At 39.1% G+C, this 27458-nt stretch overlaps 1 protein-coding gene across 5 annotated transcripts in view; it reads left to right on the top strand.

Moving 5' to 3' along the window:
- Positions 1–27458, top strand: part of PLEKHA1 (pleckstrin homology domain containing A1) — a 58774-nt gene that overhangs the window by 19230 nt on the left and 12086 nt on the right. For all 5 annotated transcript variants that reach the window (XM_033841600.2, XM_019940167.3, XM_019940166.3 and 2 more), the window contains 5 exons: positions 7035–7091; positions 9335–9380; positions 15571–15668; positions 21503–21628; positions 26521–26664. In XM_033841600.2, the coding sequence (XP_033697491.1) occupies positions 7035–7091; positions 9335–9380; positions 15571–15668; positions 21503–21628; positions 26521–26664 (471 nt within the window). The remainder of the gene's footprint in view (positions 1–7034; positions 7092–9334; positions 9381–15570; positions 15669–21502; positions 21629–26520; positions 26665–27458) is intronic.

The following is a 27458-nucleotide window of genomic DNA, read 5'->3' as shown; positions in this document are numbered from 1 at the left end:
TCTGCCTATGTTACCCTCTAAGAGTTTTATAGTGTCTGGCCTTAAATTTAGGTCTTTAATCCATTTTGAGTTTTTTTGTGTATGGTGTTAGGGAGTGTTCTAATTTCATTCTTTTACATGTAGCTGTCTAGTTTTCCCAGCACCACTTATTGAAGAGGCTGTCTTTTCTCCATTGTATACTCTTGCCTCCTTTATCAAAGACAAGGTGACCATATGTGTGTGGGTTTATCTCTGGGCTTTCTATCCTGTTCCATTGATCTATATTTCTGTTTTTGTGCCAGTACCATACTGTCTTGATTACTGTAGCTTTGTAGTATAGTCTGAAGTCAGGGAGCCTGATTCCTCCAGCTCCATTTTTCTTTCTCAAGATTGCTTTGGCTATTCGGGGTCTTTTGTGTTTCCATACAAATTGTGTGATTTTTTTGTTCTAGTTCTGTGAAAAATGTCATTGGTAGTTTGATAGGGATTGCATTGAATCTGTAGATTGCTTTGGGTAGTATAGTCATTTTCACAGTGTTGATTCTTCCAGTCCAAGAACTTGGTATATCTCTCCATCTGTTTGTATCATCTTTAATTTCTTTCATCAGTTTCTTATAGTTTTCTGCATACAGGTCTTTCGTCTCCTTAGGTAGGTTTATTCCTAGGTATTTTCTTTATTTGTTGCAGTGGTAAATGGGAGTGTTTCCTTAATTTCTCTTTCAGATTTTTCATCATTCGTGTATAGGAATGCAAGAGATTTCTGTGCATTAATTTTGTGTCCTGCTACTTTACCAAGTTCATTGATTAGCTCTAGTAGTTTTCTGGTAGCATCTTTAGGATTCTCTATGTATAGTATCACGTCATCTGCAAACAGTGACACTTTTACTTCTTCTTTTCCAATTTGTATTCCTTTTATTTATTTTTCTTTTCTGATTGCTGTGGTGGCTAAAACTTCCAAAACTGTGTTGAATAATAGTGGTGAGGGTGGGCATCCTTGTCTTGTTCCTGATTTTAGAGGAAATGCTTTCAGTTTTTCACCATTGAGAATGACGTTGGCTGTGGGTTTGTCATATATGGCCTTTATTATGTTGAGATAAGTTCCCTCTGTGCCTACTTTCTGGAGAGTTTTTATCATAAATGGGTGTTGAATTTTGTCGAAAGCTTTCTCTGCATCTATTGAGATGATCATATGGTTTTTCTTCTTCAATTTGTTAATATGGTTTATGACATTGATTGATTTGCATGTATTGAAGAGTCCTTGCATTCCTGGGATAAACCCCACTTGATCATGGTGTATGATCCTTTTAATGTGCTGTTGGATTCTGTTTTCTAGTATTTTGTTGAGGATTTTTGCATCCATGTTCATCAGTGATATTGGTCTGTAGTTTTCTTTTTTTGTGACATCTTTGGTTTTAGTATCAGGGTGATGGTGGCCTCATAGAGTGAGTTTGGGAGTGTTCCTCTCTCTGCTGTATTTTGGAAGAGTTTGAGAAGGATAGCTGTTAGCTGTGCTCTAAATGTTTGCTAGAATTCGCCTGTGAAGCCATTTGGTCCTGGGCTTTTTGTTTGTTAGAAGATTTTTAATCACAGTTTCAATTTCAATGCTTGTGACTGGTCTGTTTATATTTTCTATTTCTTCCTGGTTCAGTCTCGGAAGCTTGTGCTTTTCTAAGAATTTGTCCATTTCTTCTAGGTTGTCTGCTTTATGGGCATATAGTTGTTTGTAGTAATCTCTCATGATCCTTTGTATTTCTGCAGCGTCAGTTGTTACTTCTCCTTTTTCTTTTCTAATTCTGTTGATTTGAGTCTTCTCTCTTTTTTTCTTGATGAGTCTGGCTACTGGTTTCAATTCTGTTTATCTTCTCAAAGAACCGGCTTTTAGTTTTATTGATCCTTGCTATTGTTTCCTTCATATTTTTCATTTATTTCTGACCTGATCTTTATGATTTCTTTCCTTCTACTACCTTTAGGGTTTTTTTGTTCTTCTTTCTCTAATTGCTTTAGGTGTAAGGTTAGGTAGTTTATTTGAGATGTTTCTTTTTTCTTGAGGTAGGATTGTATTGCTGTAAACTTCCCTCTTAGAACCGCTTTTGCTGCATCCCATAGGTTTTGGGTCGTCGTGTTTTCATTGTCATTTGTTTCTAGGTATTTTTTGATTTCCTCTTTGATTTCTTCCATGATCTCTTGGTTATTTAGTAGTGTATTGTTTAGTCTCCATGTGTTTGTATTTTTTACAGTTTTTTCCCTGTGATTGATATCTAGTCTCATAGCGTTGTGGTCGGAAAAGATACTTGATACAATTTCAATTTTCTTAAATTTACCAAGGCTTGATTTGTGACCCAAGATACGATCTATCCTGGAGAGTGTTCCATGAGCACTTGAGAAGAAAGTGTGTTCTGTTTTTTTTGGATGGAATGTCCTATAAATATCAGTTAAGTCCCATCTTGTCTATTATGTCATTTAAAGCTTGTGTTTCCGTATTTATTTTCATTTTGGATGATCTGTCCATTGGTGAAAGTGCGGTATTAAAGTCCCCTACCCTTGTGTTACTGTCGATTTCCCCTTTTATGGCTGTTAGCATTTGCCTTATGTATGGAGGTGCTCTTATGTTGGGTGCATAAACATTTACAGTTGTTATATCTTCTTCTTGGATTGATCCCTTGATCATTATGTAGTGTCCTTCTTTGTCTCTTGTAATAGTCTTTATTTTAAAGTCTATTTTATCTGATATGAGAATTGCTACTCCAGCTTTCTTTTGATTTCCATTTGCATGGAATACCTTTTTCCATCCCTTCACTTTCAGTCTGTATGTGTCCCTAGGTCTGAAGTGGGTCTCTTGTAGACAGCATATATACAGGTCTTGTTTTTGTATCCATTCAGCCAGTCTGTGTCTTTTGGTTGGAGCATTTAATCCATTTACATTTAAGGTAATTATCGATATGTATGTTCCTATTACCATTTTCTCAATTGTTTTGGGTTTGTTTTTGTAGGTGTTTACCTTCTCTTGTGTTTCCTGCCTAGAGAAGTTCCTTTAGCATTTGTTGTAAAGCTGGCTTGGTGGTGCTGAATTCTCTTAACTTTTGCTTGTCTGTAAATGTTTTAATTTCTCCATCGAATCTGAATGAGGTCCTTGCTGGGTAGAGTAATCTTGGTTGTAGCTTTTTCCCTTTCATCGCTTTAAATAAGTCCTGCCACTCCTTTCTGGCTTGCAGAGTTTCTGCTGAAAGATCAGCTGTTAACCTTATGGGGATTCCCTTGTATGTTATTTGTTGCTTTTTCCTTGCTGCTTTTAATATTTTTTCTTTGTATTTAATTTTTGATAGTTTGATTAATATGTGTCTTGGTGTGTTTCTCCTTGGATTTATCCTGTATGGGACTCTCTGTGCTTCCTGGACTTCATTGACTGTTTCCTTTCCCATGTTAAGGAAGTTTTCAACTATAATGTCTTCAAATATTTTCTCAGTCCGTTTCTTTTTCTCTTCTTCTGGGACCCCTATAATTCAAATGTTGGTGCGTTTAATGTTGTTCCAGAGGTCTCTGAGATTGTCCTCAATTTTTTCATTCTTTTTTCTTTATTCTGCTCTGCTGTAGTTATTTCCACTATTTTATCTTCCAGGTCACTTATCTGTTTTTCTGCCTCAGTTATTCTGCTATTGATTCCTTCTAGAGAATTTTTAATTTCATTTATTGTGTCATTCATCATTGTTTGTTTGCTCTTTAGTTCTTCTAGGTCCTTGGTAAACGTTTCTTATATTTTCTCCATTCTATTTCCAAGAATTTGGATCATCTTCACTATCATTACTCTGAATTCTTTTTCAGGTAGACTGCCTATTTCCTCTTCCTTTGTTTGGTCTGGTGGGTTTTTATCTTGCTCCTTCATCTGCTGCGTATTTCTCTGTCTTCTCATTTTGCTTAACTTGCTGTGCTTAGGGTCTCCTTTTTGCAGCCTGCAGGTTCATAGTTCCCGTTGTTTTTAGTGTCTGCCCCCAGTGGGTAAGGTTGGTTCAGGGTTGTGTAGGCTTCCTGGTGGAGGGGACTGGTGCCTATGTTCTGGTGGGTGGGGCTGGATCTTGACTTTCTGGTGGGCAGGGCTACGTCCAATGGTGTGTTTTGGGGTGTCTGTGAACTTAGTATCATTTTAGGCAGCCTCTCTGCTAATAGGTGGGTTGTATTCCTGTCTTGCTGGTTGTTCGGCATGGGGCGTCCAACACTGGAGCTTGCTGGCCGTTGGGTGGAGCTGGGTTTTAGTGTTGAGATGGAGATCTCTGGGAGAGCTCTCGCTGATTGATATTACATGGGGCCGGGAGGTCTCTGGTGGTCCAATGTCCTGAACTTGGCTCTCCCGCCTCAGAGGCTCAGGCCTGACACCAGACCAGAGCACCAAGAGTCTGTCAGCCACATGGCTCAGAAGAAAAGGGAGGGAAAAAAAGTAAGTAAATAAATGAATAAAATAATTAAAATTAAAAAAAATTATTAAAATAAAAAAGTAATAAAAAGAGAGCAACCAAACCAGTAAACAAATCCACCAATGATAACAAGCACTAAAAACTATACTAAGATAAACGTAAAAATCAGTAACAAGTCAGTCGTAGACAGCAAACCCCAAGTCTACAGTTGCTTCTAAAGTCCACCGCCTCAATTTTGGCTTGATTTGTTGTCTATTCAGGTATTCCACAGATGCAGGGTACCTCAGGTTGATTGTGGGGATTTAATCCGCTGCTCCTGAGGCTGCTGGGAGAGATTTCCCTTTCTCTTCGTTCTTCGCACAGCTCCTGGGGTTCAGCTTTGGTTTTGTCCTCACCTCTGTGTGTAGGTTGCCCTCAGCCTTCTGTTCCTACCCAGACAGGACGGGGTTAAAGCAGCAGCTGATTAGGGCGCTCTGGCTCATTCAAGCTAGGGGGTGGGAGGGGTATGGTAGTTAGAGTTGGAACGTGGGAGGAACCTGCAGCGGCAGAGGCTGGCGTGACACTGCAACAGCCTGAGGCGTGCTGTGTGTTCTCCCAGGGAAGTTGTCCCTGGATCGTGGGACCCCTGGCAGTGGCGGGCTGCAAAGGCTCCTGAGCGCGGGTGTGGATCGTGACCTGTGCTTGCACACAGGGTTCCTGGGGCTGCAGCAGCAGCATTAGTGTTTCACGCCCATCTCTGGGGTCTGAGCTGATAGCTGTGGCTCGCGCCTGTCTCTGCAGCTCGTTAAGGCAGTGCTCTGCCTTCTGTGGGCAGACAGGGAAGGATTCCCCTCTCCTCACACACCCTGAAACAATGGTCTCTTGCCTCTTAGGCAGGTACAGACTTTTTCCCGGACTCCCTCCTGGCTAGCTGTGGCACACTAGCCCCCTTCAGGCTGTGTTCACGCAGCCAGCCCCAGTCCTGTCTCTGGGATCTGACCTCCAAAGCCCGAGCCTCAGCTCCCAGCCCTGACCTGCCCCGGCAGGTGAGCACACAAGCCTCTCTGGCTGGTGAGTGCTGGTTGGCACCGATCTTCTCTGTGCGGGAATCTTTCCGCTTTGCCCTCTGCACCCCTGTTGCTGTGCTCTCCTCCGTGACTCTGAAGCTTCCCCCCTGCCCACCCCCCTCCCACCCCCATCTCTTCCAGTGAAGGGGCTTCCTAGTGTGTGGAAACTTTTCCTCCTTCACAGCTCCCTCCCAGAGGTGCAGGTCCCATCCCTATTCTTTTGTCTCTGTTTTTTCTTTTTTCTTTTACCCTTCCCAGGTACATGGGGAGTTTCTTGCGTTTTGGCAAGTCTGAGGTCTTCTGCTAGCATTCAGTTGGTGTTCTGTAGGAGTTGTTCCACCTGTAGATGTATTTTTGATGTATTTGGGGAGGAAGGTGATCTCCATGTCTTACTCCTCTGCCACCTTGAAGGTCCCAAAAGGTTGATTCTTAATCTACAGTGGAGGAAACATTCAAAATCAAGATTGTTTTACTTTTGAAATCTGTCAGTCTTTGCGTTTATATTTATTACTTTTTTCCAGATTCTTTTATCTGATTTTCCCACCTCCATCTTCCCCCTTTATATAATCCATCCAGCTTGTTATAAGATATATTAATTAAAACACAGTTTGATTATAGAACTGCTCACAAAGCCTTCTTTAATGTTTTCAAATTCTTAACAGTATAAATTCCTTGCTAGTTTGTTTCTTATTTAGGTCCTGTATAATTAGGTTCTTAGTTCAAGTTCCTAAACTGCTGTTTCTTTCTTCAGCCCTATATGACTCTGTATTATGGCCCAACACAGCCTTTTTCCCATTTCAGTAGAGAGCTTCTGGACATCCTCATCTGCTTGCTGTAGCTCATCTGTTTTCTCTGCCTGGAATATTCTCTCTCCTGCTTTTTGTGTTTCAGAATTTTTCTTTAATAAAGTACAGCTTAAAAGCCCTTCATTCTTTCACTGAGTCTTTCCTGATAGCCTCAGCATGAAATGATTCTCCTTCTTCTTAATTTACCCTTAGCTCTTTTAAGACACAAACTACATCTTAAACTTGTTAAGGGAAGAATAAAAATATTTTTTTATGAAAGTGCCAATATATACATTCCCTGAATATGGTTTTAAAAGTATCAATAATTTTTTGGAAAAATGGTATAAATGTAGATTAGTTATGATGTAATAAATACTAATATAATTTAAATGAGGGAAAATTCAGTCTTTTTCAAGAGATATATTTGATTTAAAAATTTTAATAAAGCAAAGTTACATGTATACTCTTTTGAAATTTCTTACATTTGTGTTTGTTTTATGTCTAAATATTTTTCCCCATTGCTTTCTGGAGTAAAATCTGACCTTGTTTATGAAAAAGAAAAGTTTAGATACAGTGCTAACAAAATAGCCTTTTAGTTATAAAATGCGTTGTGGTGGAACAGACTAGAGTTCAGTTTTGTTATCCATGTTGTCCACTTGATTTCAGACTTAGGAAATACTTGAACTGGAATGTTAATTTGTAAAGTGTGACATTTAAAAAAATCTGATTTCTTCACTTTTTTGGTGTGTGTAGAACATTTTATATGAAATAAATTTGTAATGTTGGATAATAATTATATATTAATAATCTGTTTATAGAACCTGCCTTCTGGATCATCACGTGTTGGAGCCATTAAACTTACCTACATTTCAAAGGTAGTCTCTCTGTATTGTCTTACATTCATGCATGAATTAAAATCCCTTAGAATGAGAGTGTGAATAAAAGGAGCCATCTCCTCGCTTTGCCATTTAAGATGATGTTCTGGTTCATATTACATTGAAAACAGTACCTGATTACTATGTTTAGGAAGTTCTTTGATAAAATTAGGAAGAATATGGAGTTAAATTACAGGATGTGGCAAATTGAAAAGTTAACATTAACTTTTATGATCAGGTATATGAACGTCAGAAGGGGAGATTCATCTGTTACCAATTAGGTTCTGTCTTTGGGAAATCTGGAGAAGATTTTTCTAAGTCTGTATTTATTTATTTAAACTGTAATTTTTAATCTCATTACCTTTGTTTGTTCCTTTGTGTTTTACTTTGAGGAAAATATGAACCATCTTCATGATAAAAGATGGGTTTTTTTCCCTCATTTGACTTTGTCTCTACTAACTTGTTTTCTTGTTTGTTGATTTTTCTGGAATTTTTGCAGTACTGTTTTTCTTTTCTTTTCAGAAATTTAGATTTGGTATTAGGTAGTTTTTTCCCTCTTATTGTCTTTTCTTAGTGTTTTGGGAACTGAGCTAGAGAGATGCTGAGGAACTAGTTTTGTTTTACACAAAGTAATGAGCTTGATGATGACTTAAGATGAGATATGAAAAATAGCAACTCAGTATGATTAATATGCATATACATACTATTATGCATACACTGAGATTTGTTAGCAAAGGTCTTCAACAGAAGAACAATTTACAAGTGTGCCTCTACTTAAAAGAAAGATATTTTGATTAAAAAAAGCTGTTATCAGCATCATAATAGAGCTATTCATTCTCATTGACCAAAAAAATTACATATTTAAAGGGAACCATTTTATGTTAAAGCCATATTATGTAAATTTGCAAAAGACAAATATTGTTGAAGTATATCTCAAGTGTTCCTGTAAATTTAAGACATTTAGTAATACTTCAGGGTATCTTACAGCTTAAATTCTATAGAGACTATCATTAGGAAGCAAGTGTAGAATTACATTGTAGAATAAATTGTAGATAATTCCGGCCCCCACCTCCCCTTTACTTGATTGCCTACAGTAAAGGTATACTACAATGTAAATATGCTGCCAGGGACCTTTGACTCTTAATGAAGTGATGTGGAAAGGCCTGTTTTCTTGGAATAGGCATTTGAGGTAGAAATTGCCCATGTGCCTGTATCTTTTCAATTGCTTGTTGCCTGGTCTTTTTAAAAATTAAGGTATTAACTCAGCAAAGCAGGCAGACTGACTGGCCAGCTGCATTCCCCTCCTCCATTGCTTCCTTTTTAAAATATAACCTTCCCTGTGTAGTTCTGTTAGGTTTCATCTCTGTCCCACAGCTTACTGAAGTTTGAATTGTACACCTTGTACTCTACTTAGACATGCCACTTTTTCCCCAGAATTAATTCCTGGAACAAATTTCATTGTGACTCACTGCTCAATTTGTAGTTGAGATCAGTCAGGAACCCCAGACTTAGAATTCCTTCTGAAGGTACAGAACAGATGCTACAGTTGTAAGTTCTAACACTGGGCAACAGCATGGCAACAGTCATGAATGGACTTCCATGTGAGCTACTTTATTTAAAGGGCTAGCAGCAACCAGGTGCAACTAGTTGCTTCACCTTCTAAACGGGACCATGTGCCGCTTTTAGTAAAGGAGGGGCCCATTATTATCCTAGGGTATTTTAATGTACAAGTGGGAATCCAGTGCCATTTTGATTTCCTCATTGCAGGTTAATGCCTTCTGCATTTTTGGACTTTATTAAATATACAATCTCCCCCTTACCCACCACCATTTCCTCATGCAGTTCACAGCTAATTTAGAAATATGCAATTTGGCAAGAATTCATAGTTTCTGTGGTGTATTCATTGAGGGTATTTTGAAAACTACATTAAACCAAAAATATGTGTATGTGTGACATAAAACTTAATGGTTTATTTTCAATTTCTTTGCACTTCCTTTGAAGAAAAAACAATTTTGTTCAAAGAGAGCATGGAAGTATCATTTGTTTTAAACATCTTAAAGTTGGGACCCATATTCTAAATTTAATTTACAGTTCTTTTTCAGTTGCCTTAAAGTTTAATTTTAGATCTGTGTGCTAAATGTGTATGATTACTGGGAAATCATACATGTGGAATTCACATAGTGTTTAAGATTGGTTATAGTAGCACATGAAGAAGTGAGTGATTCATCTCTCTTTCTTGTTAGGTTAGCGATGCAACTAAGCTAAGGCCAAAGGCTGAGTTCTGTTTTGGTGAGTAGCCATATTTTATACGTTAGTTATTTTAAGTTAGACTAATATAATTTCATCATATTGTAAGAAAAAACAGTCACAGAAAACCACACAACACAATCCTATAGGGTAATGAATTATTCTAAGGCAAATTCCCTTGAAACTATCATCTGGTGAAGAAATAAAACTGCTCCCCAACCCCTGAAGCCTCTTTCCTGTGTCCCATCCCAGTCACAACCTCCTCCCACTCAGCCCATGTGTAATCATTATCTAGACATTTATAGTGATCACGTCCAGTGAGATTAATTTTAAACGCTCTACCCGATATTATTTGATATTCAATACTTAAATAACAGAAAGGATTTAGTTTGCAGCTTATGGGTAATGAGAAGTTTACAGTTTGGGAGCAAGGGTAGTTGAGGGTATTTGATTAAGTGCTCAGTGAACATTTAATGAATGTCTGGTATATGCACTGTGCTTGCCATGGGGCTGTGAGAGTAATAAGAAGCAATTGCTGCCCTTAAGAATCTCACGGGCTGGCTGTCTCACAGACAGATACAGTACCAGGGAGTTATCGTTACATTTATCACAGGCGGTAGATAAAGCAATGTACAGTCTATTCAAGGAAGAGCTTCAGATCCTTTTTGGAGATCTTGGGAGTGAAGGGAGCCACACTGGATGAGACTAACCTGATCATCCTTTATCACTGGGGAGAAAAGCTGGGAGGACAGAGGCGTGCAGGGGAGAAGAACAAGGTGTGAGCAGAGAACTGAACACTCAGTAAAGCTGGAGAGAATGGTGAGAGACTGAAAAGTAGAAAGAGAGGAGTCAGGGTGTAACGTGTTGACAAGCGATTTTTTTTTTTTTTTTTTTTTTTTGCGGTACGCAGGCCTCTCACTGCTGTGGCCTCTCCCGTTGCGGAGTACAGGCTCCGGACGCGCAGGCTTAGCGGCCATGGCTCACGGGCCCAGCCGCTCCGCGGCATGTGGGATCTTCCCGGACCGGGGCACGAACCCGTGTCCCCTGCATTGGCAGGCGGACTCTCAACCACTGCGCCACGAGGGAAGCCCGACAAGCGATTTTTTTTTGTTTGTTTCTTTTATTTTCTGGAAAACGAGAGAAGAGAAATTAGAGAGCATCTAGAAAGTAGATATAGGGTGAAGGAAGTTTTTTTTTTTTTTTATGGATCGGAGAGCTTGATGCAAGTACATTAGTTAAGTGGCTTTTGAACTGCTGTTCCTAACATAGAGCCTGAATTAGGGGGAAAGAGGAGGTATGAAGAACATCAAAAGGAAAAGCACAAGGACTCGGTGACTGGATATGTGGGAGTTGAAGGGAAGAGAGAGGTGTCCAGTAGGTTTGCTTCAAGGAAAGAAATGAGGGATCCAGGAGAGCATATTAGATAGGGTGAAATGTTCGGTAAGGAGTTTGAATGGTGGGGAAACATCCAAATGGAAATATTCTGGTGACAGTAATTGAGGACTGGATGGAGCTTGAAGATCAAGAATGGAAAACTTTAGAATCTGTTAAAATAGTGGGTGTACTTGAAGCTGGGAGGATCGATATGCTGTTAGAGCGTATGTTAGTGGACATTAGTGATGAAATTATTGATGTCAGTTTCCAGCTGACATCAATAGGGACTATTTTACATTAAGTAAAAAAGATACTTCTTGGGGTAGAATTGATGTTAAATTTCTTTGTTTTCTTTTGCTTGAAAAGAGCAGGTTTCTTCTGTAGGCAGTATGTTAGGGATAGCATCTGATGGCAATCATATATATCCAGTAAGGAAATGTGATATGAGCAAGATGTAGTATAGCTGTTCAGAGAATCCTCTATAATGCTTTTATTGCCACTAAGAAACTAATAAAAAGTCATGTATTTATTACAAATTTATAATTTTTGGTTGCCAAATAGGAAAATGCCTCAGAACCTTGTTGAATGGAAGGCTACTGGGGGCAAGTCAAGTGATAGAGAACTTTATATTTTAGAGTGTATCATGTGCATACTCTTGACAGGTCTTTAATGTAAAATCTCAAACATACAGTTTGAAGGGCTAGCAATAGACAGTAAAAGATTTGCTGTTCAGTTACTGGGGTATTTAGAATGAGTGATTTTAGTTGAAATCAGAGATTAACAGTTATTTATTGGTCTGCCAACAGTTTATTGGTCCTTTACTATTAGAGGGAGTAAAGATTCATAAAATGTTTGCCTTCAGAGAGAGGCACTGGCTTCTAAAATGGAACTACAGCTTCCATTCAAAATGGCAACATAAAGACTTTCCTTCCCTGTTTCCTCTCAGATTGCCCCCAAACAGTGAGAACAAGAAACATCCAAACCATCTTTGCTGAAACTAGCAGATTTCTGTAATCCACAGTGTATAAAGATGGAAAGTGGATGGAGGAGGAATAAATGACTTGACAGAGTAGAAGAGACCAGTGGAAGGTAGCTATTTCCATGTCCTGCCCCCACGCCAGCTCTGGATAGACTAGGTGTTGGCTTTGGTCTGGGGAGGCAACAGGGAGGAGGGACCCAACACAGGGACTTTGTTTGCATGTCTACGTAGAAACAACCTCTAGTCCCTACCTCCATCTGGCTCCGGCAGGCAGCCACCCTTCCCCCATCCCAGCGAGGAATGGCATGCGTAGTATCTCCAGAAATAGAATCAGTGAGGCTGTGTGCGTGGGGACAGTAGTCTCAGAGAAGTGGGGGGATGAGGCATGAAACAGAAAATGGGAGGATTAAATGAAAACGTCTGCACGCTGAATGCAACTGTTTCCCGTGTCCAGGCCCAGAGCACCAGGCAGCCAGGTGGAGGTGGGGCAAGAATCTGAACACCCCAGAGAAGAGAGCCATAGGTACTGACAGCTGGGCATTTCTACCAGAGGAGATTGCTGTACAGCAAAGCCCACCAGTCAGAAACCCTACATATATTCAAGAGAGCTTCCAATCCGTTTTTTGTTACCTTGTTTTTAAATATGGTACCAAAATGCAATCCTGGTCTTGGCCAGTCCAGGATTGCATGACATTTGAGAAGAAAGAACTGTCACATAGGAAAAAGAACATGAGACAATGCAAAACTCCAAAGAAGAAGTCAAAGAAAGCTAAAAATAAAACAAAGATAGATAGTAGGAGAGAAATAAGAAAATTAAATTAGAGTTTCCATTAAGAAAGCCAACGTCTGACTAATAGAGAAGGAAAGGCTAGAGAAAGAGTAGGGATAGAGAAAACGGGAGAAAATTGGCAAAGAAGTATAATAAAATGTCTCATAACCGTTTGAGCCGTAACCAGTTGATCCTGGGGTGTGAAATGATTTTTGTTTGGAGTCAAGCTAATGTTTATGCTTCAGGTTTTATCCATTTGGTACATTCACTTTGATGGTAAAGACTTGAAATGAAATAAGGGAGTACTTAAGTGAAAAGATAGTAAGCACACAAGCCTCTGCTATGCATTCATTATATACAATGAAACCCTTGCTTTAAAAGCATGGGAAGTTACAGGTTTCATACAGTTTATTATTATTATTATTATTATTATTATTAAAAGTTTTTTCCTTCCTTTCCCTGTCCACTGTTCCCCCAGCATTGCTAATATAAGTTTTTAGTAATTTGCTTTACATTTTCCACAATACTTCTTTACTTGGAAACCTCCAAGTGATGATGATGGTGATGATGATGATGATGAAGGTGATGAAGATGGTGAACAAGAATATCTGTTCTATCCCAGGCACTGTGCTAGTTTCTTTACACAGATCACCTCCACCCCCCAAGGCAGGGATGGGTGGCATTCCACTTCATAGATGAGGAAAACAAGAGTCAGAGATTAAATACATTTCATAAGATGGTATTGCTAGTAAGTGCATGAGCTAGTCAGGTCTGCCAGCTCCAGGCTCTGATTCTCCCTCCTGTCGTATCGCTGTGCCTCTTCCTGCCATTAAATAATGCTTAAAGCACATGATTTTTTATTCAGACTGCAAAGTGTGCTGAGAGTCTTTTTAGAGGTGTATTTGCCTCTCTTCTTTCCCTTCAAAGAGATCCTTATATAAATGTTATTTATTCAAAAATATGTGTATTAAGAGCTTTATAGCAGGTGTAGTGTATTACCAAGAGCTTAGATTTTTAAACTCTTGAGATGTTTTAGGTAGCTGCCCAAAACAACATTGAGGAGGAAAATAGCTATTATGAGGAGAGCTCAGCTTTAGCCGGAGCTGGAAAAAGATTATGAAAGGATGCTTTACTGATTGTTAGAAATTAAAAACAGAAGCTATATATTGACATATATAATAGCCTAGTGAGTTACTAATTTATCTTAATTTATATTTATGGCATTTATAATTTCTCCAATCTCTAGTAAGGTATAAAAGAACAGATTTATAGTGTGTTAAATTTCTTTAGGTCCAAACTAATTGTTTTATAGCACTTCACAAGATAAGACTCTCATATCAATACAAGGAAGCTCTTGTTTAGTGTCTTGGTCTCAGTCTCAATTTCATAATCTTGTGTATTTGAGAAATAAGCTTTTTTCCCTTGAGGGTTTTCATTACCCGCTTCCCTTAGTCACATTCAACTGTTAGTATACCATTTAAAATTTTGATGGAGACTTTTGGAAGTTATTTGTATATTTACAAAAAAAAAAAAAATTGCAGCACTGTAGCTATTCAGATGCCTTATCTCCTAGAATAATGTTTGTTTTTAAAAATAAATCGTGTGATGTATAATTAATAAGCTTTAATTTGAACATTGACTAGTAGTTTATCAACAACTATATGCAGGTGTGCTTTGCTTTATAGAAGTCGGTAGTCACTAAAGGGGTATATGTAAATTAAATTGCATAAAAAGTTCCAAATGTATTAAGATTATAAACATAAAGAAAATGCATAAGTGCTGGAAAAATAAAGCTGTTTATTTTTATAATCTTGAGTTGGAGAGACTTTCTTAATATGATGTGAAAGCTAGAATCATAATCATTAAAGGAAAAGAAGAAGATTGATGGACTGGTTCTGATTGATCAGAGATACCATGAACTAAGTGAAAAGACAGATGATAGACGGGGAAAAGTACTTGAGATAAAACAAAGGATTAATACAAAAGTGCTTATAAATCAGTAAAAAATAAATCAACAACTCGGTAGAAATATGGGTAAAGAAAATAAACAGCTCACAAAACAGATGCGGGTGGCCAATAAACATATAAAGCTAATTTGTCTCAGTAATCAAAGAAATTCATATTTAAACAAGGTATAATTTTTCACCAGTTAGGTTGACAGAGAGTCAGGAAAACACACCACACTTGGCATTTCAAACCGAGGGCATTTGTTACAGGGAATTGGATAACCAGATGTTGAAAGGCTGAAGGAGCACAAAGGGAATGCTGAAGTAACCCACAAATTAGAACCTGCATGAAGCAGCTACCATCCCCAGGGCTGGAGAGAAGAAAGGGAGGAGATGGTCTTACCAGAACCTAGGACTCTCTGAGGGGACTGCAAGGCTGATGGAGGGAGGGAGCAGCAGAAGAGCCTGGAGCAGTGGCCGTTGTGTGTTGGCTGCTGCTGGAGGGAGACCAGCAAGAGCAGGACTCTGCATGGGAGTCCCTTCCGCCACCTCCCTCCCACCTTCCAGGCTCCCGCCAGGAGCTCCCATCGGCAGAACGTGGCCCGTGCTGGCAAGGAAGTCTAGGAAATAATGTCACAGAGCCTTGGGGCTGAAAACAAGAGGTACTGGTGAGGACTATTAGACAAGATAGGCCTTTGGATACACTACTGGTAGGAGTGTAAATGGATTCAGCCTTTGGAGAAGACAATTTACTAATATCTATAAAAATGTTAAATGTGAATTTTCTTTGACCCAGTAAGCCTATGTTAAGAAATTTATCCTATGCTAGTGCTATCCCAAGTGTGGAGAAGTATACGTATATGTTTCATTGGGATATTTTATATAGTTTTAAAAATCATAAATAGCCTAAATGTCCATCGACAGAGGATTGGCTAAATAAACTGTGGTATTTTTACATTCGCTGAAAAACGTGGCCATTAAAAATGAGAGTTTTACCTATGTTATTGAGTGATAAAAGAAGTATCATATATGGTCTAACATTTTGTCAGATTCGAGAGAGTCACAATACTGAAGCTTGCAAGGTTTTTCAGCTGCTGCAGACATAAATTTAGAGGTAACAAGTGCAAAATTTCATATGTTGTAGTTTGTTTTGTCTCTCAACAGTTATGAATGCAGGAATGAGGAAATATTTCCTACAAGCCAATGATCAGCAGGACCTAGTAGAATGGGTAAATGTGTTGAACAAAGCTATAAAAATTACAGTAAGTATTTGTACTTTTTGTGTGAAAAAATTTTAATGTGTGGATGTGATCTTTACAGTTTGTAACGATACTTACTGAGTGTCTTCAGCTTACCAACAGTTTGTCCCAGAGTTACTCAAAGTTTGTTTAAAACACAGGTTATAATGTGAATGAATTTTCTTGTACATGGTAACTTGGCCCCTAAAATCAGCCCATAGATGCCTTTTTAACCCATTGTGTACCTAATAAGGGTCTATATTACTGTAGATTTTTTTAAAAAAATTATTTATGATACTTTTTTTTTTAACTTTTTTAAAAAATTCATTTTTGGCTGCTTCGGGTCTTAGTTGCAGCATGCCGGATCTTCGTTTAGGCATGCGGGATCTTTCCTTGCAGCGCACGGGCTTCTCTCTAGTTGTGGCGTGAGGGTTCCAGAGCACGTGGGCTCTGTAGTTTGCGGCATGCAGGCTCTCTGGTTGAGGCGCGCAAGTTCAGTAGTTGTGGCGCTTGGACTTAGTTAACCCGCGTCATGTGGGACCTTAGTTCCCCGACCAGGGATCGAACCTGTGTCCCCTGCATTGGAAGGCAGATTCTTTACCACTGGACCACCAGGGAAGTCCCTTACTGTAGATTTTAACCACTGTTTACAGTAGTGTTTCTAGGGGAAAATGCATGTAGAGTTTTACCTTGAGGATATGTTTTTACCCCCAGGGAAGATAAAGAGACTTCCTGCCACCTACCCAGGGAACAGGAGTGGCATTCCGTCTCTCCTCTAAGCCGTGACTGGGACTGGCGTTAGGTAGGTAGGAGTTGAAGATAGGAGTGGGACAAGGCAGACAAAGGGCTTAGAAATGACATATGGGGATAGGATAGGGACTGATCGGAAGAGCTGTGGCAACCAGAGGGTCCTGCCCGCGTGGTCCTTGAGGGGTTTGTCTCAGGCATCGCTTCTTTCCCTCCAGTTCCCGGGCACTTTCCTCCTATGCTGTAGCTTCCTGCTTCCAACCTGGGCTTCTCTTCTTGGTTTTCTGATGAAATCAATATGTTTTGATTATTTATAGTGTGCCAGGCCTTGCACTAAAGGTTCTACATAAAGTATCTGGAAAAGTGAGACTTAGAAGGATTGAGTAACTTCTATGGGTTAAATGGCTGGTAAGTTGTGGAGCCATGAGCCACCCCATCTGCTTGAGTCTGGAACCTAACCCTGAAGTGCAGCACCTCACTGCTTCCTGAAAAAAAGAGCCTCCTTCCTTACTCTTTGACCCTGAAGCAGAAAACAAACTTCGGGGAGAGTTTACTACTGCTGCTGATGAGCAAGTAGGCAGGAACTGTTCCCTGATGAAGCCTCTCCTTCCCTTTCTCCTCTTTACACACTAGTGGAGAAAACACACACAGCAGGCCCGCATGGGAAGTGTGGGCAAGGAGGTCCTGTGTGAGATTTGTGTAAATTGAAGTGTATTTTTACTAAAATGAGGTTATTTACTGACCCTAAATGACTTACTCTTTAAAAACATATGCCCTGACAGCATATGTTCGTTTCCATTTAAATAAGTGATTCCGTATTTATATCACAACACAATAAAGAGTTAATATAATTAAAGCTGTTCTCAGAGTTAAGTCGATTTTTTATCTTGCACCAGAACAGCTTGTTACCACATGACAGAAAACAGCCAGCGCACTGCATCTGATCTGTACGTGGAGCAGCAGTTATTTTAGGTTTGTGCAGTTTCAGGAAAGCAATTTTAAACTGATTCAGAAGTTCATTTTCTTAAAAGGTTGTAACTGATTGTTTTTGACTCTTAATAAATAAATATTCCCTATTTGGAAAATTTCTTTAGAACGACAACATGTAGTAACTTTACTGAATTAATCTATTTTTTTTACATTTGCAGTGATAAGCAGCACTGGTTTCTTAGAGCTTTAAGAGAAAAAGTAGTGAATGGTCTCAGGCTTTTTACCATTTGGGAGATTCTTGAATTGCTATATCTAATTTATTAATGGTATGAAACCATCTTATACAAGTGACACTTTAAGCTTATTCAAATGCAAGAGAAACTGATTAGGAATTGGGTAATGTTTCAAAGTATGTGGACTTTTAAATAGCTTTTGTGGTCTTGCAGCTGTTACATGTTGAAATTTTTATAGTTTTTAAGATAAATCTGTTGATATTTGTGTTTTTATAATTCACATTTAGAGAATATATATTTAAGATATAGAAATCCGTAGCCAGTCAACAAAGTGATTATAACTATATTAAAGTGAGTATAGAATTGATAGCACTTACTAAAAATCAGTTTTATATAGATACACGTTAACTCATAGAATAGCAATGAAAGAATTTCCCATGCTTTAATAAGATATATTTTTAACTTTATTCTTTAAAAAATCTTACCAGTTTTAATTGCATATGCATTTTACACATTTCAGTGCAGAATCTTCAATTTGTCGTACTTTACTATGGAAATTGCTGGTGATTTACGTGTAGATTTCTTTGAATATTTCAAGTTTACATTTTAATATATGTGCAGTTTACCTTTCTGGGGAGTCACTCCAAATGACGTTTTGGTGAACCTATGTAATTTAGTAGTCTGCTGAGTACAATGTAATATGTAAACTTAAAAGTTTTGGAAATCCAAAATTAGATTTTGGAGGTATGTGGTTTCAGAATAGAGGTGATTAGAGGGCAGTGGGTAAGGGAATGGTGGTTATTTATCTACTTATTAATTATAGTACCATGCCGTCTTAATGGACCATCATCCAACACCATAGTTTATGGCTTTCCTTACTTTCATGAAGTCTTTTTGAGTGTGTTTTGGTGGCTACCATTAAAAAATTTTCCCCCTATTTAAAAAAAAGAGAGGAAGAGCAATAGTAGAGGAACAACCCTGAAGGAAGTATTGACTAGAGTTTGGAAAATCAAAAAAAAATGTTTTTTAATAAATTTATTTATTTTATTTATTTATTTTTGGCTGTGTTGGGTCTTTGTTGCTGCGTGCGGGCTTTCTCTAGTTGCGGCGAGTGGGGGCTACTCTTTGTTGCGGTGCACGGGCTCCTCATTGCGGTGGCTTCTCTTGTTGCAGAGCACGGGCTCTAGGCGCGCTGGCTTCAGTAGTTGTGGCTCGCGGGCTCAGTAGTTGTAGCTCATGGCTCTAGAGCACAGGCTCAGTAGCTGTGGCACACGGGCTTAATTGCTCCGGGGCATGTGGGATCTTCCTGGACCAGGGCTCGAACCCGTGACCCCTGCATTGGCAGGTGGATTCTTAACCACTGCACCACCAGGGAAGCCCTCGATATTAGATTTTAATCTAAAAATTAATGTTTTTAAATTATGGCCAAAATTCTAAACTTTTTTTTTTTAATTGACAACTGGGAGTAGACAGAATAAGCTGAATACAGGACTTTAGTCCTAACAGAAGTGTGTGCCCCAAAGCCTGCAGGTCATGGGTAGAGCCCTCAGAAAGATCCTAACACCCAAGAGTTTGTTCTTGCATGCCTTAGGTTTCAGTCTTTAAGCCCTGCCATTATTCTCCATTTTGTTCATCTGTTCTCTAGTCATCTTTACCTTTTCGTTTTTCTACTATTAGAATTTCCTACTGTTAGGATCATGTGCAAATACTTGCCAAAAATACATTCAAATCTCTCACAAAACAACAGTCAGAACAATAAAGGATAGGGAAGCAAGGGAGAGGGGAAAAAGGCAATAGGCAATTAAACCAAGCATGTTCAATGTCTTTGACATTTGCCATCTGTCTAGGGAGGTCACTTTAAAAAAAAAAATGCAATTCTAAGTTAATTGTTGAACTGTAACATTGGAATTACGCTATACTTAGCATTTTATTTTATTATAAGGACAAATGAGAAGCAGTAGGTTTAACAGCATAGGGAAGGTTTTTTTTTTTTTTTTTTTTTTTGCGGTACGTGGGCCTCGCACTGTTGTGACCTCTCCCATTGCGGAGCACAGGCTCCGGACGCGCAGGCTCAGCGGCCATGGCTTACGGGCCCAGCCGCTCCGCGGCATGTGGGGTCTTCCCGGACCAGGGCACGAACCCATGTCCCCTGCATCAGCAGGCGGACTCTCAACCACTGCGCCACCAGGGAAGCCCAAGGATTTTTAATATACTGTCATTTCTAGAAGAAAAATGGAAAAACCAATGTAAATTTTAGTATATTTTTAGGGTGATATTAAAGGTATTTTTTAGGATATTCTCATGTATGATTAAATCCTCAACTTCTTGAGAGGGAATAGCCACTTTTTATATGGGTCACCTTTTAACAGCACATTTCAGCTAATACATAAGTTGAATAGATAATTCTGTCTCTGGTTTCAAATTCTTTTAATGCCGTTTTCTGTTCTTAAGGATAACTTGGCCACATTGTCAAAATAATTGAAATACATGATGCTGTTCATTAGAAAACACTGGGACTTCCTTAGCAAATTGTTTCTGGGTGCAGTGAACTTTATAGCCCTTTCATTCTTAAGTATTTTTGCAAATCTTGTCAAGTAAAATTCTGTCCATTATCATATTGCCTTTAAAAAGCACTCCAAAATGTGCAACCTCTTAGAAAAAAACTCTTAGAAGAATTCAGGCTTTCCCCTCCGGAATTCATTTCTCTTCTCTGCCTTTCTTGTTTCCTTCTTTCTTTTCTTTTTTTTTTAACTTAAAAAAAGTTTTTTTTATTTTTAAATTTTATTTATTTGTTTTTTATTTTTGGTTGCGTTGTGTCTTCATTGCTGCCCATGGGCTTTATCTAGTTGCAGTGAGTGGGGGCTACTCTTAGTTGCGGTGCACAGGCTTCTCATTGTGGTGGCTTCTCTTGTTGCAGAGCATGGGCTCTAGGCGCGTAGGCTCAGTAGTTGTGGCACACAGGCTTAGTCACTCTGCAGCACGTGGGATCTTCCCGGACAAGGGCTCGAACCCATGTCCCCTGCATTGGCAGGCGGATTCTTAGCCCTGCGCCACGAGGGAAGCCCCCTTTCTTTTGTTTCTGCCCACGACTGGTATTGTAGTTTAAATATGGAGAGAGGGTAGAGGGTTGGCCTAAGGCCTGGGGAGAGTCATTAGGGGAAGCATCTAAAGGGACAGGATCCCCTGTCCTCGGGATGTTGCAAAATCTTGGGCAGGAATGGAGGAAAGGGAAAGGTAACAGCACAGAGAGGTAATACAATGTCAAGTGCTCTGATAAACTAGGGATGCAGTATAGCGGTTAAGTGTGGAAGAGAGTTACACGAACTTAGCTAGAAAGTGGAATAGCCAGGATCTAAACTTATGTTCCTGGGACTTCCCTGGTGACACAGTGGATGACACTCTGTGCTCCCAATGCAGGGGGCGTGGGTTTGATCCCTGGTCAGGGAACTAGATTCCCACATGCATGCCGCAAATAAGAGTTTGCATGCCACAACGAAGGAGCCTGTGTGCTGCAGCTAAGGAGCCCATGTCCTGCAGCTAAGCAGCCGGCAAGCCGCAAAGGAGCCCACCTGCTGCAGCCAAGAACCAGCGCAACCAAATTAATTAATTAAAAAAAAAACTTATGTTCCCTAATGCCCCTGAGCCTGTTTTCTTACTGCTACGGTGGCGATGCTCCCCCTATGCATAGGGTTGACAGGAGGGTTAAATGGGAAAATATATGAAATAGTACCTGCCCAAGTAAGCACTCAGTAAATGATGGCTGTGTCATAAAGTAATACTGTAAAAGAAAAATTAGTATGAGAACTTAAAGGGGTATTTGCATATACTAAAAATAATTTTTATATATGCCAATTATATATAAATTGATGATCAGTTGGAAATTCTGTGATAAAGAGGGTCTCATATATAATGCTTGTTGCAAAATGATTCATTGACTTACTATTTTAGGTACCAAAGCAGTCAGACTCACAACCTCATTCTGATAACCCAAGTCGCCAAGGTGAATGTGGGAAGAAGCAAGTGTCTTACAGAACTGACATTGTTGGTGGTGTGCCCATCATTACCCCAACTCAGGTAATAAATTAATTCTTCTATTGTGTGATGGTTTAACTACTGCATGTTGATTTTTGTATTGCTATCAAAAGTCAAGCAGTACATCTTTACTGAATTAATGCAATAATTAATACAAAAATTTTATATTTATTTCTTATTTCAGAAGTATATTTTTATTGTAAAATATCTGGAAAGCATAGATAAACAACATTTAACACTTCTCATGTTTTCTTCTGAGCCTTTCTTTGTACTTTTGCCCCTAGAAATGGGGATACTTTGTAAACAGCTTTTTTCACTTACATCTCAAACATTTTCCAAGTCATCAAAAATTATTTCATGTCATTTTTCATGACTGTGTAGTAGTTTTGCCATGAATTTACTATAAATTACAAACCCTCTGTTGTTGGACAGTTCTTTTTCCTTCTCTTTCCTTTTTTCTTTTACAAACAATGTAAGTGTTGTAGGAAGGGGAACCCCTTCCAGGGCCCAAGAGTAGGCTCTTGTCTGACACCCGGCAATGAATTGTCTGAGGAGACACACGTGCTGACAAAGCAAGAAACTTTACTGGGAAGGGGCGCCCGGGCGGAGAGCGGCAGGGTAAGGGAACCCAGGAGGACTGCTCTGCACGTGGCTCACAGTCTCAGGGTTTATGGTGATGGGGTTAGTTTCGGGGTGGTCTCTGGACAATCACTCTGACTCAGGGTTCTTCCTGGTGGCGCGTGCATCGCTCAGCCAAGATGAATTCCAGTGAGAAGGATTCTGGGAGGTTGGTAGGGTATACGGACTGGCTTCTCCTCTGTCCTTTTGACATTTCCCGAATTCTTCTGGTTGGTGGTAGCTTGTTAGTTCTATGTTCCATACCAGGACCTCCTGTTGTAAGAACTCACGCAAGTGGTTACTATCGTGCCTGGCCAGAGTGGGCGGTTTTGGTCAGTGGCTCCCCTAACAGAAGTAGGAAAAACCCGCTCTTCCTCCTGTGTTTCTCCTGTACTCTCACACTGCTACACTCACAACACTTCTGACACGAAATGAGTGGGTTTTTTCCCCTACACAAGCAATGCTGTGACACCAGCTGGGTGTCCGACAATCTATCTCAATTCTGACACTGCCTATCTGGATTCCACAGGTGAAGGGCTCAGTCCCACAGGACTGCCCCTCCACCCCCTTCAGATGTCAGTCGTAAGTCCACGTTGTTACCTGTGCTTCTGACTGATGGGCTATAAATTCGAGGTTCCTGTGGCCCCCTTATTGGGTTCAATTAGTTTGCTAAAGCAGCTCACAGAACTTAGGAAAACAGTTTAATTACTGTATACCTGTTTATTGTAAAAGGATATGATAAAGGATACAGATGAACATTCAGATAGAAGAGGTGTGTAGGGGAAGGTATGTGGGAAGGGGTGTGGAGCTTCCATGCCTTCTCTGGGTGCACCATTCTCCCAGTACCTCCGTTAATTCACTAACGCAGAAGCTTTCTGAATTCCATATTGTAGGGATTTTTATGGAGGCGTCATCACGTAGGCATGATTGATCATCCACTCTGTTTCCAGCCCTCTCCCCTCTCTAGAGAGTAGGGAATGGGGCTGAAAATTCCAAGCCTTTAATCATGACTTGGTCTTTCTGGTGACTATCCCCCATTCAGGAGTCCACCAAGAGTCACCTTATTAGAACAAAAGACATGCTGTCACCCAGGAAATTCCAAGGGATTTATGAACTCTTTGTCAGGAAGCAGGGTCAAAGACCAAATATTAGCACAAAAGATGCTTCTAGTGCTCTTATCACTTAGGAAATTACAAGGGTTTTAGGAGCCCTGTGCCAGGAAGTATGGGGCAGGTGGGGGCAATGAGATATTTTCCATTATCTCGTAAATGCTTTGATGAACATGCTTGTAGCATAAACTTTAGAGCCATAGATAATATGTTTTAAAGGATAAACTCCTGGAGGGAAAATTGCCAAGTCAAAGTATTTGTAAATATGTGTAATTTTTTAAACCTGTTTTTCTACAACCTGGCCTAGATGAACTAAACAGAAGACTGGAATTTTAAGTCAGTTCTATCCCCAAAGTACTGGTATGCTGAGTTAATTCTTACTCTTGGGTATTATGGAAAATATAAATTTATTTTAAAGTTTTTGATGAAATTAAAATTTGTATGCACTTAAATTTCTTGGGTTGCTCTTAAGTAAATGAGTTTGTAATGCAAATTAAATTACTGGCAATTGAGAAACTAAGAATTTTAAGGTAATTAATTGATATTGCCAATGTTAGGCATTTTCATTACCTGTGTGCCTTTTTGTACTTAAAAGCCTTATTAGTTAATTAATTATTGAGTGCTTTCTTCATGCTAGACAGAGGATATATGTACTAATGAGCAAAAATTCCCTGCCCTAATGGGAGGTTACATTTTTCACCAAAGTTGGATAAAAAATAAACTAGGAATTTGTGTGTGTGTGTATTTACTTTTTTAAAAAAGTAATGATTTTAACCTGTAAGACTTCTGGTTAAGATAGAGCTAGACTAAGCTGCTTTCACCTGTATTATGTCTTGTGTTGATAGAAGAGCTAAGACAATTTGTCTTTAGTTGTATTAAGATATTGTAGTTGTTTGTACCTGTGGCTGTCTTAATTTTGTATAGAATTAAGATTTGTGTTTTAATTTTGATATCGATTATTCAGTAGGTTCTAAGAGCGTATGGCAGGTGCAATATTAAAAAGGTCCCAAAGAATTGTATTGCTTTATCATTTTACAATATAGTTTATTTAAAGTAGTATTTACTCATTATAAAAGCATTCAGATAACAGTAACAAAATGACATCTCATTTGCATGATTAATTTATTCAGTAACTATTGGTTTAGCAGGTTAAGTGCTAGGATTACAAAGTTAAGTACATAATTAGTGCTGTTGACCTGTCTAAATGTAGAACAGATTGAAAATTCCCTAAGGTATGACTTGAGTACTTAGTTTTTCTCTTGAGATTTAGGAGTTCTTGAAAATACACCTTTGGTTGATTTGTAGAATAGATTGTCACCTGTGTTGTACGTTATAAATAAACAGCAGGCCAATGCTTTGGGGAACATGAAAACTGTGTATAGTCAGGCTTTTAAAAGCACTGGACTGAACTGTTAAAAAAAAATTAAAACTGTGAAACTTTTAGAAAATAGCAAAGGAGAAAATCTTGAGGATCTAGGACTAGGTGAAGAGTTTATAGACTGGACATCAAAAGCACAATCTATATAAAGGGAAAAAATTGATAAATTGAACCTTATCAACATTAAAAACGTTTTGTCTGTTGAGGATGAAAAGAAAAGCACCATGCTGGGAGAAAATATTTGTAAAACCGCATATACAACAAAGCACTTGTATCTAGAATATATAAAGAACTATATCAAAACTCAATAGTAAAAATACCAAACAGTCCAGTTAGAAAATGGGCAAAATTCATGAACAGAGATTTCATCAAGAGATAAAAGATACGGGCTTCCCTGGTGGCGCAGTGGTTGGGAGTCCGCCTGCTGATGCAGGGGACACGGGTTCATGCCCCGGTCTGGGGAGATCCCACGTGCCGCAAAGCGGCTGGGCCTGTGAGCCACGGCCGCTGAGCCTGCGCGTCCGGAGCCTGTGCTCCGCAGCGGGAGAGGCCACAGCAGTGAGAGGCCCGCGTACCGCAAAAAAAAAAAAAAAAAAAAAAAAAATAAAAGATACACAGGTGGCAAATAAGTGCTAGGAAGGATATTCACCATCATTAGCCAGTAAGGAAATGCAAATTAAGACCGCAATGAGATATCACCATATAGCTATCAGAATGACTCAACTAAAAATTAATGATAACACAAATGCTGACAAAGATGAGGAGAAACTGAATCACTCATACATAACTGGTGGGAATGTAGAATTGTACAGCCACTCTGAAAAGAGTTTAGCAGTTCTTTATAAAAGTAAACTTGCAATCAGTGTATTAACCTAGGATTTGCACTCCTAGGCATTTATCCTAAAGAAATGAAGACTTATGTTCACACGGAAACAGCGTGAATGTTCACAGCAGCGTTATTCCTAATAGCCCAAATGTGGTAACAGCCCAAGTGCCATTTCAGTGGGTGAATTAGCCAGTGGTACGTCCAAACCATGCATACTACTCTCAATGAGAAGGGTCAGACGGTTGGTACAAGGACCAACCTGGATGAATCTCCAAAGTGAATGCAGAGTGAAAAAAGACCATCTCAAAAGCTCACCTACTGTATGATTCCATTTATGTGAAATTCTCTAAATGTCAGAATAATAAAGATGGAGAACAAATTAGCGGCTGCCAAGGAACTGGGGATAGAAGCTCTAAAGGGGTAGCCCAGGGGATCCTATCGTGAACACTCTGTACATTGGCGCTGGTGGTGGTTACACAGATCTGGCAATAAAATTGCATAGAATGATATATACAGAGACAATGAATGCATGTAAAACGGGTGAGATATGAATAAGGTCTGCAAAATGTTTCGGTGTCAGTTTTGATAATGTGCTATAGTTATACAGTTTCCCTGTTGAGGGAAACCGGTTGAAGGGTACATAGGACCTCCTGTACATTGTTTTTTTACAACTTCCTGTGAATCTTTATAATTATTTCAAAATTAAAAGTTATACCCCCCCATCCAGCGCCCCCCCCCCCCCAGCAAAACAAAAACCAAAAAACACTGGTGGCAGGACTTTTGCAGAAAAAGAGAAATAGAAATCTGTGGTTTAATCAGTGGTATTGAAAGTTATGATTAAGTATCTCAAATTAATTAGAAAACTCTTTACTCCAAGATCCGTGTTTCTAACTGAACTAAGATGGATTTTAAGATTTTTCTACTAGAATGACACCGTGAACTACAAGTATGCTTTGAAGGTAAACAAGCAAAAAAGGAATATCTTTATTTTGCTTCATTTTAGAAAGAAGAAGTAAATGAATGTGGTGAAAGTATTGACAGAAATAATTTGAAGCGGTCACAAAGCCATCTTCCTTACTTTACTCCTAAACCATCTTCAGATAGTGCAGTTATCAAAGCTGGATATTGTGTAAAACAAGGAGCAGTGGTGAGTAGTTTAACAAAATATGTGAAGTAATGAAAAATGAGTATATATTAGCAAACTCTCAAAATGGGTTAGGGTTAGGGTTTGCTTTGTTTTTTGAAAGATCCAAAGTGAAAGACCAGCTTACTGACCAGGAGTCATCGGATAGAATAGGGGTTATTCTGTGTTCAAAACTCAGTGCTATTATTTTCTTGGTCTGTGGGTGGCTGGATAAGTTAATGCTTATTACCACTAACCTTCAATTTTAACTGAGCTTCCTAACAGCTTAAATTTATTCCAGAAAGTTTTTCTGTTGATTTTTTTACCCCCCTTGGGAATAGGTCAGGGAAAGGGAGCTCTAGTAGGGAGATTGGCAGGAAAGGGGAGACCAGGGGAGCAGGGTGTGGAAGGGTCACTTACTTGATACGGGGTTGGGCGACCCCAGTTGAAAACACTGAGACCTTGGGCTACTTACTTAACCTCTCAGGCTCTCAGTTTCTTTTTATGGAAAATTATATTATAAAACCTACCATCCAGAGGTCTTTTTTGAAAGATATAAATAGAAAGCACTTAGCATAGCACCTGGTCCTTAGTAAGAGCTATTACCTCTTGGCCCAGATATTCTCACACAACCAGATCCATAATGGTGAATTGTGGGAAGAGCAAGTAAATTTACCAGTGTTTATGAATCCAGAATACCTTTCTAAAATGTGAACTAAATCTATAGACTTTCATGAGAAAATAAACTTCAAAGTTTAAAAATAAAATTTTAAAAATTTCTGTGAGTTAAGGAAGTACTTAAATGTCTACTGGCGGTT

Source organism: Tursiops truncatus, chromosome 16 (genome assembly GCF_011762595.2).
Source record: "Tursiops truncatus isolate mTurTru1 chromosome 16, mTurTru1.mat.Y, whole genome shotgun sequence".
Taxonomy (NCBI): Eukaryota; Metazoa; Chordata; class Mammalia; order Artiodactyla; family Delphinidae; genus Tursiops; species Tursiops truncatus.
The sequence above is the reverse complement of the archived record's forward strand: the minus strand, read 5'-3'. Positions and strand labels throughout refer to the sequence as shown.